Source organism: Pyxicephalus adspersus, chromosome 3 (assembly GCF_032062135.1).
Source record: "Pyxicephalus adspersus chromosome 3, UCB_Pads_2.0, whole genome shotgun sequence".
NCBI classification, from domain to species: domain Eukaryota; kingdom Metazoa; phylum Chordata; class Amphibia; order Anura; family Pyxicephalidae; genus Pyxicephalus; species Pyxicephalus adspersus.
Window position 1 is genome coordinate 157,034,255 of NC_092860.1, and position 21,522 is coordinate 157,055,776.

The 21,522-nt window shown below is 46.2% G+C and overlaps 1 protein-coding gene across 1 annotated transcript in view; it reads right to left on the reverse strand.

Moving 5' to 3' along the window:
- The window catches only part of LOC140327375 (uncharacterized), a gene marked incomplete in the record, with an annotated part of 25,035 nt that overhangs the window by 821 nt on the left and 2,692 nt on the right, over positions 1-21,522 (reverse strand). Inside the window, 10 exon segments of the mRNA XM_072406761.1 lie at positions 1-1,307; positions 2,337-7,776; positions 7,925-8,051; positions 8,286-8,360; positions 8,949-9,003; positions 9,091-9,242; positions 9,456-9,533; positions 9,615-9,749; positions 10,540-10,614; positions 11,283-11,395. Of these exon segments, the coding sequence (XP_072262862.1) occupies positions 2,381-7,776; positions 7,925-8,051; positions 8,286-8,360; positions 8,949-9,003; positions 9,091-9,242; positions 9,456-9,533; positions 9,615-9,749; positions 10,540-10,614; positions 11,283-11,395 (6,206 nt within the window).

Below are 21,522 nucleotides of genomic sequence, written 5' to 3' on the forward strand. Positions count from 1 at the left end.
GTGACAATGATCCACCCCTGAGGAGCAGGAAGTGACAATGTTCTCCCCCTGAGGAGCAGGATGTGACAATGATCCAGCCCTGAGGAACAAAACGTGAGAGCCTCTTGCATTGAAGTACAATACTCAATTGTGTTTCACTGAGAATAAAATTAGACAGCGTGGTCCATTCTATAGAGTCCAAAGAAACCAATCCTTCCATGGCGATGCCCAGACATAGTTAAGTGCTTTGTATAATTTCCTATCTTATATCTTATATTACAACCTTCTGACACTTCAATAATTCCATCTTCAACATTTACCGTTTCCTCCTAGGATAACACGAGCTGACATTTCTTCTGCACCTTCATCATCTACCTGTTATATTCCTGTATGCATAATGAGACCTATACCCAACATATAGGACTACACATGTGGCTTCTATTCCCCCAACACCAAATCTCCTACTGTAATCTGAAGGATACAATTACAATACTAAGTGAATCCAGGACACTTCCATGATATGATTAATTATTTTCCTTCCTGAAAGCCACAGAACACATCCTAAGCACACCTACAGCTACCTGTCAGGGTCAATATAGAGCCGCACCTATTCACCATGGTGGGGGCTCAATGCAGCACCTGTTCATTACAGGGAACTACCACAGCTCATTCCTGCCCACTTCCTGATATATTCTATTACATACACATTTATTTTGAGTCAATAGATTGTTCAGGTAGACAGATAAAAGAAAACAATGGAAAGAGAAGATGAGGAAAAAAAGATGAGGAAGAGAAAGAAAGAGAGAGAAAGAGTTGGCCATGGAGGACGAGTCCTGCAGATTGAGTTTCTTTGCCCTCTATAAATGCCCCATTTGTCTCAGTGACCATCAATGCCCGCACGTTCTCTCCTTGAGAGTTGGGTTGGTCTTGGTTGATCGGTAATTATGTCTTCTGATAAAGTCTCATTGCTGATTTTGTGGAGGAATTTTCATCCATGGAGAAATGAAGACTTCCTTTATCCGGAAGATCTACGTATCCATGGCCAAAACCATCTGAAGATGATGACCCCTCATAAGTGTGACACATTTAATATGGCCACCACCACAGGGAGACTTCATCTAAGTGATAATAAATTCTCATTACTCAATAAAAAGATTCTGGAATGTTTTCGTGGAAGGAAGAGGCATCTTCATATAGAATTCAGGACTTCCATCCTCTGGTGTCAGTATATATGATATTGGAATACAGTGTGTCAGTTTGGAACATCTGAAGGATTCTCCTAGTCTTTTCTCTGTGAAGGTGACATTCACCCAGCCAGTCAATCATACCTAAGAGAAGAATAAAAAGGGTTATTATCACCTAAACATAAAAGATGTCCACATTGCTTTATTATTATTAGAGGACTGTATAGTAAAAAAAAGTCTGAAAGAAGAACCTGTGCTCGACAAAATAATTAACGTTCCAAAAACCTCACGCAAAGGTGTCTAGTAGAGTGCTGTGACTGGGTATATTTTACATTGAGCTATTGATGTCTGTAAACAAGTCACTATATGGGCGAGAGTAAAGAAAACGTGTGGGATGGCGCCACCTGTTGCCTGGATAACATACAAACAACCCACTATACACTGATGTATTGTAGAGCTTGTTGAGACTTCCTAATCCTTAGCAGCTCACCAGTTTGATTAATAGTTTGAGCCTGAGGCCCTTCAAACTATCAATCAACCATAACTGCAGCCCCCTGATAAGCATTGCGATGGGCAGAATTTGTCAAAGGCCCCCAACTGTCTCTGTGGCTCCTCCATAGGGATGGGCACCACATAAGTGCAATATTGGCCATGTGTACACCAAATAGACAGATGTAGAAGATTTGACCCAACTATAAGCATTGACTTCTGTTGGGACCATATGACTACCACTGCATCCTATTTGTCCTTTACAAGAACGAGTCATTGGTTCCTTGAGGAACTTAATCAATGGATCATCTGGGCATCAGGAGGTCATTTTCCTGGGATAGGCATAGTGAACATGGAGAGTAAAGAGTATTGTATGGGGGTAACAAGATCTGAGCACCAATCAGATGGAGTATGGACCTACCATAGTCATGTCAATGGTTTATAACATAGTCAAGGTCATTGTAGGCTTCATACATATAAAAGTCCAGAGAAGTAATCAAAGAAATAAAGTTAAAGGTAGGTAGAGATAGTTTGGGAAGAGTCTGCTACACAAGGTAGATAGCAGATCCAGCAAAGAACTTAAACTGCTGGCCAACCTCCAAGCATTCTGATTGACAAAGGTAGGTATGTTCCTAATACAAACCTCTCATACATCACATGAATAGCTCACACGTGGTCACTTACCTCTGTAATGGTTGAGGAAGGTCTGGTAAGATGCTGTGTGAAGGTCACAGGACAACTTCTGATGGGACTGTATTGTTATTTTCTGGAATATCGCTCTCTGTGGTCTGCAGAGCTTCCTCTGTACAGATTGACATTGAGTCTTTATGGTCTACGAAGTCTGAATTACACAGAGACAGATCTTTCAGAGTTTGATTCTCCTCCGCTGGCAGATTATTGATGGGTAAAATGTTGTGTACAATCACCTTATCTGAGCTTTGTTCAGTCGGAACACCAGAGACTGGAGGGCTTCCAGGATGAGGGTCCTCAAATAGGTTTAAATTGGAAGACGGCAGGGATTCGGAAACAAGAGGTGCTTGTAAAGCCCCTTCTTCAGCACCACATGGAGTGGTAGTTGGTGGGGACAGAAATTCAGATGGACTGCTGATGAGCATAGAAGAGGTCAATGGTGGAGATTCAACCTCTATTAGATTTCCATTGGGATCAGACAAGCTGTTGGTGGTAAAGGAAACAGAAAGTAATGAAGAATCCACTGGTGGGGCTGTATTTATGGAATCTGCCACAGAAGTAGAGAGACAATCATCCAAATTTACTGGATCAGCTGCTGGCACCTGGCCAGGTTCAGCTGGGCATTCAGAAGGGTTGATTAGGGGTAAAAATTGAGGTTCAGTTGACGATTGGCTGTAATTTCCCTCTATATCAGATTCAGCTGGCTGATCTGTGCAAAGGACCATGGATGCAATGAATGTGTCAGGTTGTAGATCTTCTGACCTTTCAGTTTCTGATTCAGCTGGTTGATCGGAGGGAAGAGCAACTGAACCAATGAAACTAAGAGTCTGTGGTAATTCCAAGAGACGGTCGTTGGGTTGGCTAATGGTAGGAAGAGGTTCCCATATATTCTCAGCCAATGGAAGGTCATTGGGCTCAGTTTGAACTTCAAATGAGTTGACTGTAGGAAATGATGTTGATTCATTTATGCCTTCAGTTTGGAAAAACTCATTTTGGATATATCTGACTTCTAGAGATTCCTGAGAGCCACAGACAGGGATGGAGAAGGATACAGGTAAATTATCTTCTTCAAGAATCCCAGCTTGAATGACAATGGACTGACTGGGATGGGAGACTGGCAGAGATGAAGGAATCTCAGTTTGGTGAGCTTCATCCTCAGATCCTAATGAGCTGTCTGGAGGAAGGAGTGTGATGCCTTCACATGATGACTTATCTAGTGGAACTTCATCTTTAGATTCAGGCGTACATTCTTGAGAGTTTGTGGTTGTCACAGGTAAGGCTGGAAGTGATGGAACCTCAATTTGTGTGGAAATGGAGGGAGTTGCAGGTAAAGAACTCTCAATTTGATTGTTGATGGGTTCACCAGGAGATTCACAGTCAGTGACTGGTAAACTGTTTGAAGCCTCAATTTGTTTGGCTTTGGCTTGATTGCCCAGAGATCCATTGGGGGAAAAAGAAGAAGACAGAGATTCACTTGGTGGAACTTCAGTGTTGATTTTACCGGACTGTTCTTGTGATTCACTTTGGAGAATATTGGTAGATTCAGATATTATTTCTTTGGGGGGAATATTAGTTGTTATGGTTATCCGATCAGCCTGATATTCTGGGTTGTCAGAAGGTTGACTGTTGGATATAGATAATGTCTCTGTTAAAAGATCTTCAGTTTGATATTTTGGTGAGCCGTCTGTGGAGTTGAAGTCAGATATTTCAGCCTTTACTGGATCCTCAGGTTGCAGATTAGTGGATTCAAGGGTTGAAGACCCTGATGGAGTCTGAGTTTGAAAAACTTTGTCTTGATCATTGCTTGGTGTTTCTTCTGATTTTAGTGAAATGTCAGTGGGCAGGGATACAGGATTTTCTATGGCCTCATCTGATGGGACTGCAGGCTGGGATACAGCATATTCAGATTCTGGTGACCTTTCAGAGGATGAAGACATAGGCAAAGTATCAACATGAGATTCCGTGAAGCTCTCAGATGGAAGGTCTTCAGGTACGGGATTTATCCCTACTTGTGGAAGTTCAGTTTGGTTGCAGCTGGCCACGGAATGGGAATAATATGTAACATCTACGCCAATGGTTTCAACCAGCAAATCTTCAGTAGGTTGAACAACATCCTCAGATAGAGATTCAAGATCAGCGGGACCACAAAGTGGAGCAGATGAAGGCAAACCTACCGGAGGAACCTCAGTTTGGTTTTCACTGAGTTCAGCTTGAGGTTCAGGTTCAATGCTGGAAAGAGAGGCCACCACAGGTAAAGATTCCCCCGGAGGAACTGCAGTTTGATTTTCACTGAGTTCAGCTTGAGGTTCAGGTTCAATGCTGGAAAGAGTGGTCACCACAGGTAAAGATTCCCCTGGAGGAACTGCAGTTTGATTTTCACTGAGTTCAGCTTGAGGTTCAGATTCAATGCCAAAATGAGAGGCCACCACAAGTAAAGATTCCACCGGAGGAACTGCAGTTTGATTTTCACCGAATTCAGCTTGAGATTCGGGTTCAATGCCGGAATGAAAGGCCACCACAGGTAAAGATTCCACCAGAGGAACCTCAGTTTGTTTTTCACAGAATTCAGCTTGCGATTCAGGTTCATTGCTGGAAAGAGAGGTCACCAAAGGTAAAGATTCCACCGAAGGAACCTCAGTTTGATTTTTATTAAGTTCATCCTGAGATTCAGGTAGGGAAGTGGAAAGAAAGGTCATCACAGGTAAAGGCTCCACCTGAGGAGCCTCCGTTTGTTTTTCACTGAATTCAGCTTGAGATTCAGGTTCATTGCTGGAAAGAGAGGTCACCAAAGGTAAAGATTCCACCGAAGGAACTTCAGTTTGATTTTTATTAAGTTCATCCTGAGATTCAGGTAGGGAAGTGGAACGAAAGGTCACCACAGGTAAAGGTTCCACCTGAGGAACCTCAGTTTGTTTTTTACTGAGTTCAGCTTGAGATTCAGGTTCAATGCTGGAACGGGAGGTCACCATAGGTAAAGGTTCAACCAGAGGTACCTCAGTTTGAGATTCATGTACAATGCTGGAAACAGAGGTCACCACAGGTAAAGTTTTAGCTGGAAAAACTTTTCTTTGTTCCTCATGAAGTTCCTCTTGAGATTCAGCTAAGGAAGCCGAAAGAGAGGCCACCACAGGTAAAGATTCAACGTGTGAAACTTCAGCTTGTTTTTCACTGAATTCATCCTGAGTTTCAGGGACAACTCTGGCCAGAGAGGCCACCACAAGTATGGGTTCTTCTGAAGAAACCTCAGGAGGAGGCACTTCGGCTTGTGCAGTGTTGGAAGGAGAGGTCTCCACAGGTAAAGATTCCACAAGAGAAACCTCAGATTGTTTTTCATATTCAGGTAGGACACCTGAAAGAGAGGCTAATAAGGGTAAAGGTTCTGATAAAGAAAGCTCTATTAGTTCTTTACTGGACTCAGCCTGAATTTCGGGTGGGATAGTAGGAAGGGAGGCAGAGGAAGGTAAATCTTCAGTTGGTGGGACATCAGCTTTACCCTGAGGTTCAGGTAAATTATTGATCGATACGACTTGTGCTGGGAGAATTTTACATGTTGTATCAATGGGTTCAGTTTGAGTCTCTGCTGGTGGGACTTCAGTTTGAGAATAAATGGGTTCGGCTGTGGTTTCAGGCAAATTACCAGTGGAAGATCTGACTTGCAGGGCTAGATTTTCGCTTTGCTCTTTATTGGGTTCGATTTGAGGTGAGGAATAGTTGAAATTGTCCACCGGTGAAACCTTTGCTTTATACTCGATGGGCTGAGATTCGGGTTGGCCAATTGTGGCCAGATAAGAAGGTGATGAGTCTACAATATCTGACATTTTTGTGGCTGGAGATCGCAAAGGCTGGTCAGACAGATGGTAGGTGGAATGTTCCTGTGACTCAACACAAGGTGGAATTTGAGGTTCAAGTTGTTGCTTAGAATTTACAGTTGGAGTCTCTACATTTGGAGCTGATGAAATTTCAGGCAAATCCTTGGACGAACTTGAAGAAGCAAGACGAGAACTAGAACTCAGAGATCTTCCAAATGCTGGAGCCTTGACTGTAATAGAATCAGTTGTTCTTGCACTGAATGGCGTATAAGGAGGGGGTGCTACATACTGTAGTATAGATTTCAATGAAGTTGAAGTTTTGGCTTCCAATGTTCTTGGTGGATCTGGTAAAGGGGAAGGCAGTAGACCTTCAGATGTGGTCTTTGAAGACGCATGTGATTGATAGCTGCTTACTGTGTAAAAGTTTGATTTTGTATCTGGGGGTTTTCCTGCAGTAATGGAAGCTGGTGAAGATGATAATGTTCTCTGCTCACTTAATTCCACAGAAGCTTGTGTAGATAAAGCTGGATCAGAAGACACTTCATGAGGTGCAAATGTTGGCCCCAGAGCTGTAGAGTTTTGTTCTGATGCCTCACTGGTGAAAGGTGAGGTGGTAATTTTACTATCAGATATCGGTGTGATGCTGGCAAATCCGATCTCTGACACAGGAGTGGAGACCGAGACCGTGGCCTTTATTGCTGCTGGTCCTTCTGGTGTGTGGATACTTTTCAGTAATTTTGAACTGTTCCCTGGCTCCACAAGATCTTCAGGGGTGTTCAGACTCTCGACGGGCACAAATTCTGCTCTGTATACCTCATCACTAAGTATGTTAGTAGCATCTGGAATGTCAACATTTGTAGGAGGTGGAATGGTAAGTGCTGGAGGTCTTGTTTGGGCTTTGTTGGTGTAGTATTTCTCATTGTATGTGTTGTTTGGTTGTGGAGATTCCTCTGATGTTAGCATTACATATTCAGCCCTAAAAGGTACATCATAAGGATATGGTTGTGGAGATATGTTCATCTGGGGAGGAGATATGGAGCTCTTGGGAGGGGAAATGGAGCTTTGGGAAGGAGATATGAAGCTCTGGTGAGGAGATATGGAATTCTGGGAAGGAAATATGGAGCTCTGGGGGGTAGATATGGAGCTCTGAGGTGCAGATATGGAGCTCTGGGGGGAAGATATGGAGCTCTGAGGTGCAGATATGGAGCTCTGGGGAGCAGATATGGAGCGCTGGGGGGGAGACATGGAGCACTGAGGAGCAGATATGGAGCTCTGAATTGGAGATATGGTATTCTGGGATGGAGATGTGGAGCTGGAGCTCTGATGAGGGGACAAAGATCTCTGAGGAGACACATTCTCTTTTACATGTGAAGTAGAGCCTCGTTTGGCAGAAATTGGTGGGGGTATAAAGGAGGGTAAAGAGTCCATCTTCGGGGATGTCCCAGGCAGTGGGGCCTTGGAGAAAATGAAGGCAGGAGAACATGTCTGAGGGGAACTAGAAGAAGGACCGCTGAATGAGTCTCTTTTCTGAAAACCAGGAAAATAAGATGGACTTCGGGTTGAAGGGGTCAATATAGATTCTGTCATGCTGCGCTGATATCGAAATGTTGTTCTGTTGGAGAAACCTTGGATAAAAAGAACAAAAATTTTAGGGAAATTTTTGACCATTATAATTATCTTCATTAGACATAATTCTCTAAAGCATACACCTTTCCCAAGCATTGATGTACAAACTGCCATTTCCTTCTGCCACATGAAATGATTTGTACTTACTAGACGGAGATCTCAGCGGAGAGCTTGGAGTGGATGGTGGGGAGTTGGAGCAGGATACAGAGCGCTCATGTTGACGGAAGATATCCCGGGGGTGCAATGACCGACCAGAAACCAGTGCTGCTGCCTCCTGTATATAATATGAAGAGAAGTGAGTATCAATTTCATATTCACAATGTATAGGAAAATGAATAATTTATTCACTAACTCATCCTGGACAATGAAAAACTCCAACCCCATCCATCCTTCCCACCAAGTGACAGCCAATAATGTGTAATACATATGGTGGATCTGGGCTCCCAATGGCCAAGGCTTGGATGAGCAATGTTAGGTAAATAAAATATGCAGCAGAAATCATACTCACAGCGGCCATCTCGATGGACTGACTGCGCCTAAATCTTCCTTTCATTTCCTCTTCAAACTCCTTCTGCTGCTGAGCCTGAAACATCCAAAGCAGAGAATACTATGACCAGAGAATCTCCGCCACCAGAATGGTCCAGGTCCATCAAGCTGAAACCATCACTATACAATGTAGTTTGTGGCTGAGAAGAGAATTATCTATTTCAGAGACTGCTATGGACCAGTTTGTGGTGTGCCACAAATGAAGGACCATAGTAGGAATCGTAATGATGAGATGACTGGAAGCTGAGATGTTTCTGGAGATTACTTTGGAGAAACCTGAACTTAGGTGGACCCATTGAGATGACTTTTCTGCTCTGCTGGTGGTCATTCATCATCATGGGAAAAGATCATGCCAAACAAATAAATTTAGTGTCAGCTTTCAGGTATCCTGACAACCTTAATAATTTCACATTCCATTTTGCATTATGTCGCTACTCCACCCAACACCTGGGGGACCATATTTTTTAAGTTGGTGTCAGGGTCTCTTAAAAATGCAGTAAATAGTAATTTTTTTTAACTTTATTGTCCCCAATCAACCTGAATTATTATGTGGAGTGGAGGAGTTCCCCTCCTGGCTGACAGATGGAAGTGTATTAAACCTTGTGGTCTCTCAGATTTCACTCACCCATCGAGCCTTCTCAATCCTCCTCTGCTCAGCCTCCAGCCTCGCCTGTTCCTTCCTGTACAAATACAGAGGATGATGATGTTAGGAAATAGCCAAGAACAAATACCCCAGACTAGTATACTGGACGGTAAGATGTCCTCACCTCTGCTCCTCCACCATCTTCTCCTTCTCCTGGATCCGGCGCTCTCTCTCCTCTTCCTCCAGTCTCTCTCTCTCTATTCTTGCCTTCTCCATGGCAATCCGTTCCTCCTGTAACCGCAGACGTTCTTGCTCCTTCCTTTTCTCCTCTTCTCTCTGCATGGAAAAAGAGAGCGGTTACAAGAAAGACGGGTCAAGGGTCACATGATACTTCATATAATGCCATAATTTACTGGGCTCCTGAACTTTGGTATGGTTGGGGACAAAGAGGTGTCATGTGACCCCAAGGATTCATGGTGAAGGTGTCCCCGTGTCTATCACACACCTCATTAGAAGAGACATTGTATGGTCATTTATTCTTAACCTCACCTCATTCCTCTGCCAGAACGAATCCCTCATACTAAACTTCATCTCAATAGCTGGATTGGTTTTTGTGTAATTTGTACCCTAGAAATAGAAAAAGAAATTGGTTTCAAACTGATGAGGGGAACATTGAGGTATATAATGGATTACAAGAGGGTCACTTACCACCACCTCATGGGATCCAGGAATTCGAGGTCTGTGGAAGGGCCGGGCTGGCTGTGGTACTTTGTTCAGGGCTTGTGTCACGGCTTCCTGTGATATGTCCTCAATACGCTGGGCACGGAGCATGACGGTGGCCTCCTGGATGGAGCAGAAGAACAACGAAAAGAAGGAGTTCATCACACCTTCAGGTCCACTTATTGGAAGTCATACAGTGTCTGTGCCCCTCATCTACCTCCCATGGAAGCTGCAGGTCCTCACATTTCTTCAATAGGACACAATAGGGTCAATAGGAACAACTCAAAGTTCAAGGAACCAATTTCTCCAGACATCAAAGAGTTCCAAATGGTTCCAGAATTGTGTTCATTGATCCAGAAGAAGGTAAAACTATTATGAAGGTTCTAATGAACCATTCCCACCTCTAACCAGCATCTTACCAACGAGACCTCTCCACCTTTAATCAGTACCTTACCAATGAGACCTCTCCACCTTTCTTTTCACATCCCTTTCCTGGGTAGTTTAAATGAAAGGATGTTTTTGGATTTTGGGCTGGATTTTTTGAGATTCCAAAGTCATAAGGAGCAATGAAAAGGCCATAGGGTGCCCCAGGACTACAGCATCCCCCAAGTGTTAGGTTTAGAGCCAGATTATCCACAAGACAACCCAATAGATATAAAAGGGGTCCAACGTCATCCTTGATGTTCCTACAAAAATTTCCATTAGAAAATGATGAGGAAACAGCAAAGGTGCACCAGTGCACCAAGGCCCCAAACCCTCCCCAGCCAACAAGGGTAGCCCAAGTCAGCTCTACGCAGTATCCCACTGCTCATTACTCAAAAGGGGGTTACTGCTGGTGTTTGTAAGGTGATGAAGATGATGCATGATGTCACTTACTGTATGTATGTATTATACCACCGTCACCCCTACCTACCTTGAAGAATCTGCGGATGGCAGGGAGGTGCTGCATGCTGATCTCTTTCTGTGATGCGTCCACATTTTCGCCAACCTGATGTAGGGAAAAAAAATAATAACAATGGTGAAGATATAAATTATTTTCCAAGCCCCACCAATGGAGGGAACCACCAATGGATCAATTCTATTCCTTCCGATGAAATGTGATTGAAACGATTCATGGTGGTGCATTGCAGGGGCCTGCTATGGTGCTCAGTGCTGCCCCCTTTTATAAAACAGGCTGCCCCAGCCTCAGCCTCTGCAGTGCTGATGTGTTTTGTTTGGCGGCTGTCATTATACCATATAGGGGTCAAGCACTAGGTATTTGGATGGCAAATTTTTCTGATCCCCCCCTCAGTACCATTTATTGGCTTATTATTATCTTTATTCTACATTGACAAAGTGTCCCCCCACCACTATTCTAATTTCCAGTGCCATTAGGTTGTCCATCACCCATACTCAGGTCCAATTAATAAAGAGGCCCTCAAAGGCTTCAAGGGCATTTAAAAGATAAATCTAATGAAATAAAAAACCCCATTGTGAAGCAGGTTGAACATCAGATCTCTTCTATTCATCATATAAATAGTTTTTCTCTCAGTTTGTGGTTCCATTTGTTGTCCCAGCCTTTGGTGGTCCCATAGTCATGTGGCACCGTATTGGCACCCCTGGGTATGACAGGAGGCTCCATCATATCCATACACCAAGGGTGTGATCCCAACGTACCCAGTATATGAGGATGAATCGTGGCCCCTGGGTGTTGGGGTCCGGCACTTGGCAAAGGCCGTAGAGTACCAAGTTCTTGTTGAATTTTTTCATCAGTTCTTCCAACCCGCCAACTGCAGGAAGAGAAGATAAAGGAAGGTTAGTATGCCGCAGATCAGAGGACCACAGGAAACCAATTCACCATTATCATCATCCCAACACAGACAACGACCCAAACAGAATGGAAAGGACATCAAGGCACGATGACACCAGAGAGGTGACACCATCTATGGAGGACTTATACGTGGCCAGGGAACACATGAAACCAATTTACCATCATCATCATCTCAACACGGGAGACCAAGGACCCAAACATAATGGGACGGACATCAGACCATAGTGACACCATCCATGGAAGACCTATATGAGGCCAGGGAATACATGAAACCGCTATCATCATCATCCCAACATGGGAGGCTGAGGACAGACCATGACCCTAACAGAATGAGACTGACATCAGGTTACACCAGAGAGATGACCCCAATTAATGGAGGACCTATATGAGGCCTGGGAACGCATGAATCAAATTTAACATCATTCACCATTATCATCATAAAAACTAATTCACCGTCATCATCATGCCAACATGGGAGACCAAGGTCCCAAACATAATGGGACGGACATCAGGCCATGGTGACACCATCCATGGAAGACCAAATGGAGGCCAGGGAACACATGAAACCAACTTGTAATCATCATCATCATGCCAACATGGGAGACCAAGGACCTGAACATAATTGGGACGGACATCAGGCCATGGCGACACCATCCATGGAAGACCTATATGAGCCCAGGGAACACATGAAACCAATTTACCATCATCATCACCACCAACACGGGAGACTGAGGACAGACCTTGGCCCAAACAGAATGGGATGGACATGGGGACCTATTGACACCAGAGAGGTAACACCATCCATAGAGAACCTATATGAGGTCAGGGAACACACAAAACCAATCCACCATCATTCACCATCATCATCATCTCAACACAGGAGACCAAGGACCCAAACATAATGTGACGGACATCAGGCTATGGTGACACCATCCATGGAGGACCTATTTGAGGCCAGGGAACACATGAAATCGTCATCAGGGAACACAGAAGCCAGGGAACACATTATCATCATCATTCCAACACGGGAGGCCGAGGACAATGACCCAAACACATAGGTCATCAGGGCAGGACATCCATGAAGGAGGCACGTCAAACCACCATATTCATCATCCCAACACAGGAGCCCAGGGACAAACTATGACCCAAACAGAATGGGTGGTAATACCTTCCATTGAGAACCTCAGTGATGTCAGAGGAACACATAAGACCATTATCATCATCATCATACCAACATGGGAATACATAGACATTGAGAGGTGACCCCTTCCATGAAGGACCTCTATGAGGTCAAAGAACATACGAAACCACCATCATCATCCCAACACAGGAGGCCAGGGACAAACCACGACCCAAACAGAATGGGTGGTAAAACCTTCCATAGAGAACCTTAGGGATGTCAAAAGAACACATAGGACCATTATCATCATCATCCCAACATGGGAAGACAAGGACATTGAACTAAACATAATGGGATGGACATTAGGTGACACCAGAGAGGTGACCCCTTCCATGAGGTCAGGGGACTTCTGTGAGGTCAGGGGACTTCTGTGAGGTCAGGGGACACCGGCTTTGGTTTGTCTGGTGCAGGAGACAGTGGTTGGTATCAGTGAATGAGAGCGGTGACATTTCCTGTTAAGAATGAATCATGCAGAACCAACCCTGCACCCGCTATGAGGGTCTTTCACCATCCATGTGATGGGTTCCCATATTGATGACAATGTTGATTAAGATTTTTGGTGTCACCCCCTCCCGGTGTCTTTGAACCAATAATAAGCTATTTTAGGAACAGATGTGATCTGAGTACTGGCTGCCCCCTTTTTGCATTCCTCTGGTAGTTGCATATTTCTTCCAGCAGAGAGAAGTGTTTACTCGTTGCACAGTTAGTGTGATCTATGTGGCCAATGTTCATCTGGTGGCTAAGGAACCTAAAGGGTTAGGGTTAGCAATCAGATTCCAGGCAGGAGGGGTAAAATTAGGCCCTGGGAGTTAAGGTTAATCCAGTACATCTGGGCAAAGATGGGTCAGGGTTACTTGAAGTGGCTCTTTCTCTGGCTGATCTCCTACAGCCACTTCCTGCGTATATGACTCTAACCGTGGCTGCATGTGGTATGTATTGACCTGCCCATTGTAAAACCCATGTGACAGGATGACAAAAAATACAGAATGTTGTCCCCCCATAACAGGAAGTGGCTTTGTGGCAGGATCACCAGTTATTCTTTTACTAATAGCGGGGCTGAGGTGACACTAACATCAATAATCCCCCCCTCCCCCATGGCAGCACCATCTCCTCTCCCCCAGAGTTCCCGGATTGGCTGAGAGGAACAGAGGAACATGTGATGTCAGCAAAGACACCTGGAGATTTTCAGAGTGGCCTTAAAGTGACCCTGACTGACCTCAGTACTGGATTACCTGCCATAGGTAAAGGTGTGTGTACAGGTGTATTGTCTTACCTGCCTTGCTCTATACAAGGTTGCTGGATTACCTGCCATGCTATGTACAGCAGATCTGGATTGCTTTTCATTTTCTATACAGGTGTACTGGATTACCTTCCAATCTCTGTACAGATGTACTGGGTTACCTGCCATGGTATGTACAGGTGCTTTATCTTACCTGCCATGTTATGTACAGGTGATTTATCTTACCTGCCATGCTCTATACAAGGTTGCTGGATTACCTGCCAGGTTCTTTACAGGTGTACTGGATTACCTTCCAATCTCTGTACAGGTGTACTGGAATACTTGCCAGGTGTTGTACAGGTGTACTGGATTACTTGCCAGGTGTTGTACAGGTGTACTGAATTGCTTGTCATTCTCTATACATGTGAACTGGATTACCTGCCAGGTGTACTGGATTACCATCCAATCTCTGTATAGGTGTACTGGATTACTTGCCAGGTTTTGTTAAGGTTTACTGGATTGCTTGTCATTCTCTATACATGTGTACTGGTTTACCTGTCATGCTCTATACAGAAGTACTGGATTATCTGCCATGCCATGTGTATGTGTACTGGATTACCTGCCAGGTGTTGTACAGCTGTACTGGATTGCTTATCATTCTCTATACAGGTGTACTGGATTACCATCCAATCTTTGCACAGGTGTATTAGTTTACCTGTAGCTGATACCCAGAGGTTCTGACCCTAATTCCTGCCCTAAATGTATGAAGTATGTCCCCAGCAGCTGAGACCCAGATAAATTCCTCTGCATGGTACTAATTGCTCCCAGCAGAGGGCAGTATTCATCCATCCCAGCCAATGAGATGAAACTTATGTACCCAGAAATCAGCCAATCAGAATTTATTCTTCACCCCACTGAAAGTTGAAGGTTATTGGCTGATAGGGTCATCATCATTATTGTTTTCTATAGAAATAAGGTGAAAACACCAATCCGAGGCCCATTCTTACCCTGCCAGGAACTTTCCTATTCAACAGGCAGCTCACCTTAAAGAGAACCTGTCACCAGATCATTAATCAGGTAGGGAGGTAAGGGAAGTGACAGAGGAGCTGGGACAGCACAGTTATTAGACACTGGTAGAAGAAGAGAGGGGTATGCATTGCTGTGCTATGGAAATGTACAAGAATTATAAAAATATTTTATAAAGAAGGGAAAATGTTGCCAGTAATTTTTCTAATTTTTTGTGTTTTTCCTGCAACTTTTTATACTGGTGACAGGGTCTCTTTAGGAGATCTGAAACTTTTCAGCAATGCAGTGCAGCGGTGTCCCCTTGAGAAGCAGCACAGGAAGAGATTAGTGCAGTGCCTGTGAGGGCCAAAAAGAGGGAAAAGGGTGACTTTCCCAGGGTGGAAGGGGTTAAGGGGTGTCAGCGCACTTTTCTATCTAGCTCTGCCCCTCCATCCTGGAAGGTGTCCAGGCCTCAGAGTCCACTAATAAGTAACTCTATTACATCGGCTATTAATTATGGAGAATTACATAAGAGTGGAGAACATTCATCACCTAGGGGTCAGAGGCAAGGACATAAAGGGTCCCTCCGACCCAGCCACTGCTGCCGGAATGGTAGGAGCTCCCACAATGGGCTCAGCAGGTGTACAGACCCAGGAACGCAGTATAGAAATGTCACCAACAGAAGCTGTCATGCCATCTGACATATCAGTCGTGGGCGAAGTGGCCCCTTAGGTGGTGGGAGTGGGGCAGATAATTGCTGACATTCCGTTGTCACGCTGGATGTTTACAGGACACTCCGACCCAACGGCCGTTAACACGCTGACCGATTGTGTAAGTGGGGGAGGGGCTGGGAATGTGGCCTAATGAGGATGAGGATGATGGACCTCAGCTGTCCTCCTGCCGGATGAGTGCTCAGGAATATTCATTTTATTTTCCCCGGAGTCTCCCAGCATTCCGGCTTCCCAGGACCAACAGACCATAAAATGAGCGGAAACTGGGATATTCTAATCATTCCCAGAGTCTGGTGACACCGACATTTACAGCATGAGAACCTAGGGATCAGTCCAATCCATGGAGCTGATATCGCTTACCACCTACCTGGCACTGCCATCCATCTACCCTACATCATCATCACCATCCAACAACTTTATACTGCCACCAACTGACCCTCCACCATCGCAACGATTACTGACCCTATACAGCCATTCACTGAACCAATACTGCTGTCCGCCTACCCTGTACCACCATATGTATACTCTTGGATCATCCAACCCCTCTACACCACCATACACTGACCTTCCACCATCCGTGTACCCTACATCATCATCTACACTACATCATCATCCAAAAACTCCATACTGCCACCTGCCAAACACCACCACCTTCTGTCCCTACACACCCATCCTCAGACCCTTTACCAGCATACACCCCCCCTGCCACCACCATCATCATCGGACCCTTTTGCACCATACACTGACCCTTATTCACCATCTACTGACCCTCCACCACCACCGAATAACTTTTCACTACCATCTACTGACCCTCCACATCCATCCTGCCTCTTCCCATACTGATTTGAAATCTTTAATGTCTCATTCAATGATTCATTTCCCAAGCTTGAACCCAACCATACACCTGAGATTTAAGCAGTACATCCAATCCTTTGCAATGTGTCCCTTGTGTGATCTTTACACCTCCAGCAACAATCTCAATGAAATAAATCTGTAAATGTATGTATCTATAATCTGTACAACGTCTAAACCCCGGACCTTCATGGACTCCTATAAATGGCTCCTTTCATGGCCATTCAGCAGCCGTGTCCCCAGCCTAAATATCATTATAGCTGCATGGAAACCACAGATTTCTATCTCCTGGTTCCCACACTGATGGATGACTCCTCCACCATCCTCGGCCGGTGGGAGCGATTGTGTTTATAGAATGCGGACCTGTCTGACTACGTATGGAGGTGAAAACCCTTCACAGGTGTCCTAGGGTCAGAATGGAGAACCACACTGACCATGGTCCTCCACACTGACCGTGACCCTCCACACTGACCATAGTCCTCCACACTGACCGTGACCCTCCACACTGACCATGGTCCTCCACACTGACCGTGACCCTCCACACTGACCGTAGCCCTCCACACTGACCATAGTCCTCCACACTGACCATTGTCCTCCACACTGACCATTGTCCTCCACACTGACCATGGTCCTCCACACTGACCGTGACCCTCCACACTGACCATGGTTCTCCACACTGACCGTAGCCCTCCACACTGACCATAGTCCTCCACACTGACCGTGGTCCTCCACACTGACCGTGACCCTTCACACTGACCGTAGCCCTCCCCACTGACCGTAGCCCTCCACACTGACCATTGTCCTCCCCACTGACCGTAGCCCTCCACATTGACCGTAGCCCTCCACACTGACCGTAGCCCTCCACACTGACCATGGTCCTCCACACTGACCGTAGTCCTCCACACTGACCATGGTCCTCCACACTGACCGTAGCCCTCCACACTGACCATGGTCCTCCACACTGACCGTAGTCCTCCACACTGACCGTAGTCCTCCTAACTGACCGTAGTCCTCCACACTGACCGTAGTCCTCCTAACTGACCGTAGTCCTCCACACTGACGGTAGTCCTCCTCACTGAGTATAGTCCTCCACACTGACTGTAGCCCTCCACACTGACCGTGACCCTTCACACTGACCCTAGTCCTCCACACTGACCGTAGCCCTCCACACTGACCCTAGTCCTCCACACTGACCGTAGTCCTCCACACTGACCGTAGTCCTCCACACTGACCGTGACCCTCCACACTGACCGTAGCCCTCCTAACTGACCGTAGTCCTCCACACTGACCGTAGTCCTCCTCACTGAGTATAGTCCTCAACACTGACCGTGACCCTCCACACTGACCGTGACCCTCCACACTGACCGTAGCCCACCACACTGACCATGTTCCTCCACACTGACCGTAGCCCTCCTAACTGACCGTAGTCCTCCACACTGACCATAGTCCTCCACACTGACCATATTCCCCCATTGTGAACCGTCTTCTGTGCTAAACCATTCACTGCAAAGTTGGATCATCCACAAGGGAACATACGCACAGAAGCCTAGGGCCCGCTTGATGTCCAGAGGGGTCACAGCCAGGACCGAGGGGTCACAGCCAGGGTGGGGGGTCACAGCCAGGACCGAGGGGTCACAGCCAGGACCGAGGGGTCACAGCCAGGGTGAGGGTGTCACAGCTGAGGTGAAGAGGGCTACACCAATGCAGCAAAACCCCTCCAGGCTGGTTCTGGCAGGAAATGCCCCTCCACACAGACCGAGAAAGGGGCGGTATATCTGAGGAGAAATAAAAGATGCCCCTTACACAGGGTCAAGGGGGCCTGCAGACTGGAGGTATCCAGAAAGATGCCCCCACACATGGAATCCACATATTGGGGAGGCAGAAATGTTGCCCCCCAAACAGACTCTAGGGTGGGTTCTTTAGTAGAAATTAGGAAAAATGCCCCTCCACGCACGCTGGGGGGGGGGGGGGAATATGGAAGAAGGCCAGAAAAATACCCACAGGACAAGGGTTAGAAAGGGTTTAGAACACAACTGCCCTCAATCAGTGCAGCCAGGGGGTCCCAGTGTGTCCAAGTGAGCTTCCTGAAATGGCCAGCAGGGGGGCGATGAAGAGCAAGGACCAGAAATCTGAGTATGGAGAATTATATTATGGTGGACAGAACCTCAAGGGTCAACCACCCGCTTGGTGCAAGACATTCACTCAGATAGGAACATCCCCCCTAGAACATTCACCCAGAGGAGGACATTCCCTGAGAACATTCACATACAGATAAACCTTCAGAGTTTGAAGGTACACAGGAAATTGCCACCATTGTCTGTCCCACCCCAATGGTGTCAGTAATATGGCCCCATGTGAATGTTGGGGTTCTGTATTTTGGTGGCCCCAGGATGGCACTGTGTGCGGGGCCCCAGCTTTGGGTGGCCCCCTCCTCTCCCCAGGTTCAGTCAATCCCTATGTTCATGAATTATGACCCGAAGGACTTTGTCCTCATGCGTGACTTCTATAAATCTCAGGAATGGAGGGCAGAGGCCGCTCACGGGGCCCCACCCTCCCCCCACATTACACATTAACCAATGATGGAATTTTAGAGTGATCATGTGACTGCAGAATACCGTTAGGGGTCACATAACCACCGGAGGAACCTGAAATATAAATCAAGGAAATCCAGCCAATCAGACATCAACGTGAAGATAGGGGGTGGGGCTGCTCACACCTGGGGGGGTCCCATCACTTCCTGTTCTGGATATAATACAGGAAATGAGGGGAAATCTCTCCTTACTGATACACAGGACATGGCCTAGGTCAGGAGACCCCCTGTGTGAGAAGCCTCCGATGGAAGCTCCCTGATATCAGGCTCCAGAAGGGGGCGCCGAGGGCGGGGATCATTATATAAAGGGGTCCTGTCATATAATGGGGTCCTGTCATATAATGAGGGCCTGTCATATAATGGGGTCCTGTCAAATAAAGGGGTCCTGTCAAATAAAGGGGTCCTGTCATATAATGGGGTCCTGTCAAATAATCCTGTCATTTAAAGGGAACCTGTCATATAAGGGGGACCTGTTATATAAAGGGAGCCTGTCATAAAAAGGGGTCCTGTCATATAAAGGGGTCCTGTCATATAAAGAGGACCTGTCATATAAAGAGGTCCTGTCAAATAAAGGGGTCCTGTCATTTAAAGGGGTCCTGTCATATAAAGGGGACCAGTCATATAAAGGGAGCCTATCATATTAAAGGGAACCTCCCATATAAAGGGGGCCTGTGATATAAGGGCAGCACAGTGGCTCAGTGATTAGCACTAGGTCCCAGGTTGGAATCTTAGCCAGGCCATTATCTGCATGGAGTTTGTTGGTTCTCCCCGTGTTTGTGGGTTTCCTCTGGGTACTCCGGTTTCCTCCCACATTCCAAAGATTGCATTATTGATATATGACTATGGGGGGGCATTAGATTGTGAACTCCTTTGAGGGACAGCTAGTCACATGACTACGGACTTTGTACAGCACTGCGTAATATGATGGCGCTATATAAATACTGTGTAATAATAATATAAAGGGGTCCCCTCAAAAAAAAGGGGTCCCGTCAAAAAAGGGGTTCTGTCATTTAATGGGGTCCTCTCATATAAAGGTGACCTGTCATATGAAGAGGACCTGTCATATAATGGGGACCTGCCATATAAAGAGATCCTGTCTTATAAAGGGGTCCTCTCATATAAAGGTGACCTGTCTTATAAAGGGGTCCTCTCATATAAAGGGGACCCTGATCACAGTTTAAACTCATTTCATGTTGGGATATTTTTGCTGCAGGAAGAGTTTATCAGGCAGTTTATGGCAAGGTCCTAGATCCCTATAGACCGGGGCCCTTTTTCCCTAAAGACCGGGGTCCTTGTTCCCAATAGACCGGGGGACACAAGAGACTGCTAACATGACACAAGAGACTGCTAGAGTAATGTCATGTCCCAGGAACCCCTATAGACCCATAGAGACTGCCAGAATGTCACAAGAAATACTTCAGACTTTGTACAAATCATAACAGGAAAGATTCACCTTTGGTGTAAAAGAAAACAAGGATTCACCTTCAGCAGACAACCCGCATGGATCTCATTGCTCTGCAGGTTTGAGGCGCCCAGGACCGGCACCATGCTGGTCGGCCATCATCCCTGAGCTATCTGTGTGAGAGGTCCCCAGGTCTGGGTTCTCCTTCCTGAGCAGACCAATCAGAACCAGAACCAGAATTTACTGACATTTCCAACCAATCACTCCAAAACTGCCACCATTGTACCCGTCCATAAAATGACCCCTTACCCGGGTGAATACTGACCATGAGTGGGCATAAACATGTGTAACTGGGTATACTTACCTACCTCACATCCATTACAGACCCCATGATGGCCACCTACAGGTCATCTGCAGGTCAACATAGACCTTCACTAAGTACTGGAGTGCTATGGGTCCCCCAGCACCCCCCCCGAGGATACCCCAAGTCTATCATGATGCAGTAAGTTCCCCCAGCTGGCTGCACCCCATCTGTATGTCAGTGAATGACAAAGGAAGCGCCTCCCAGACTGGCATCTCCGGCACCCCAGGTACCAGTCGTCCTATACCCGGTACCACTTCTCTGATCACCATCCCCGCATCTCCTCAGTGCCAGGTGCCCTCCCACCCCATCCATATGAATGATTGGCTGAGGAAACCCCTCCCAGACTGGCATGGGTCATCCTATGTCCCCTGGTACATCCTATACCCATCCTTTACCTGGTCCCAGGTGCCCTCCCCATCCACTGGCCCCTCCCCTACCTGTGAAGGTGTTTGAAGTTTGCCGATGACACAATGCCATGGCCTGGATGAGTCAGGTGACATGTGGAGCGCCGGCTCTGTTCTCCGTACAATGGGGACAATTTGGAGCTTAGAGATCTCCGGACTGATGAGAGAGGAGGAAACGCCCGACTTCCATCCTCGTCCTTTCATCATAAACCAATCAAATGCTGCTCATTCATCATTCAAATTCCCCAGAGCCGAATCCTAAAATTAGAGGCCAGCTGTGTCCTCATCCTTACCATCCTCATCACCGCCATCATCATCCTCATCATCATCCTCATCCTC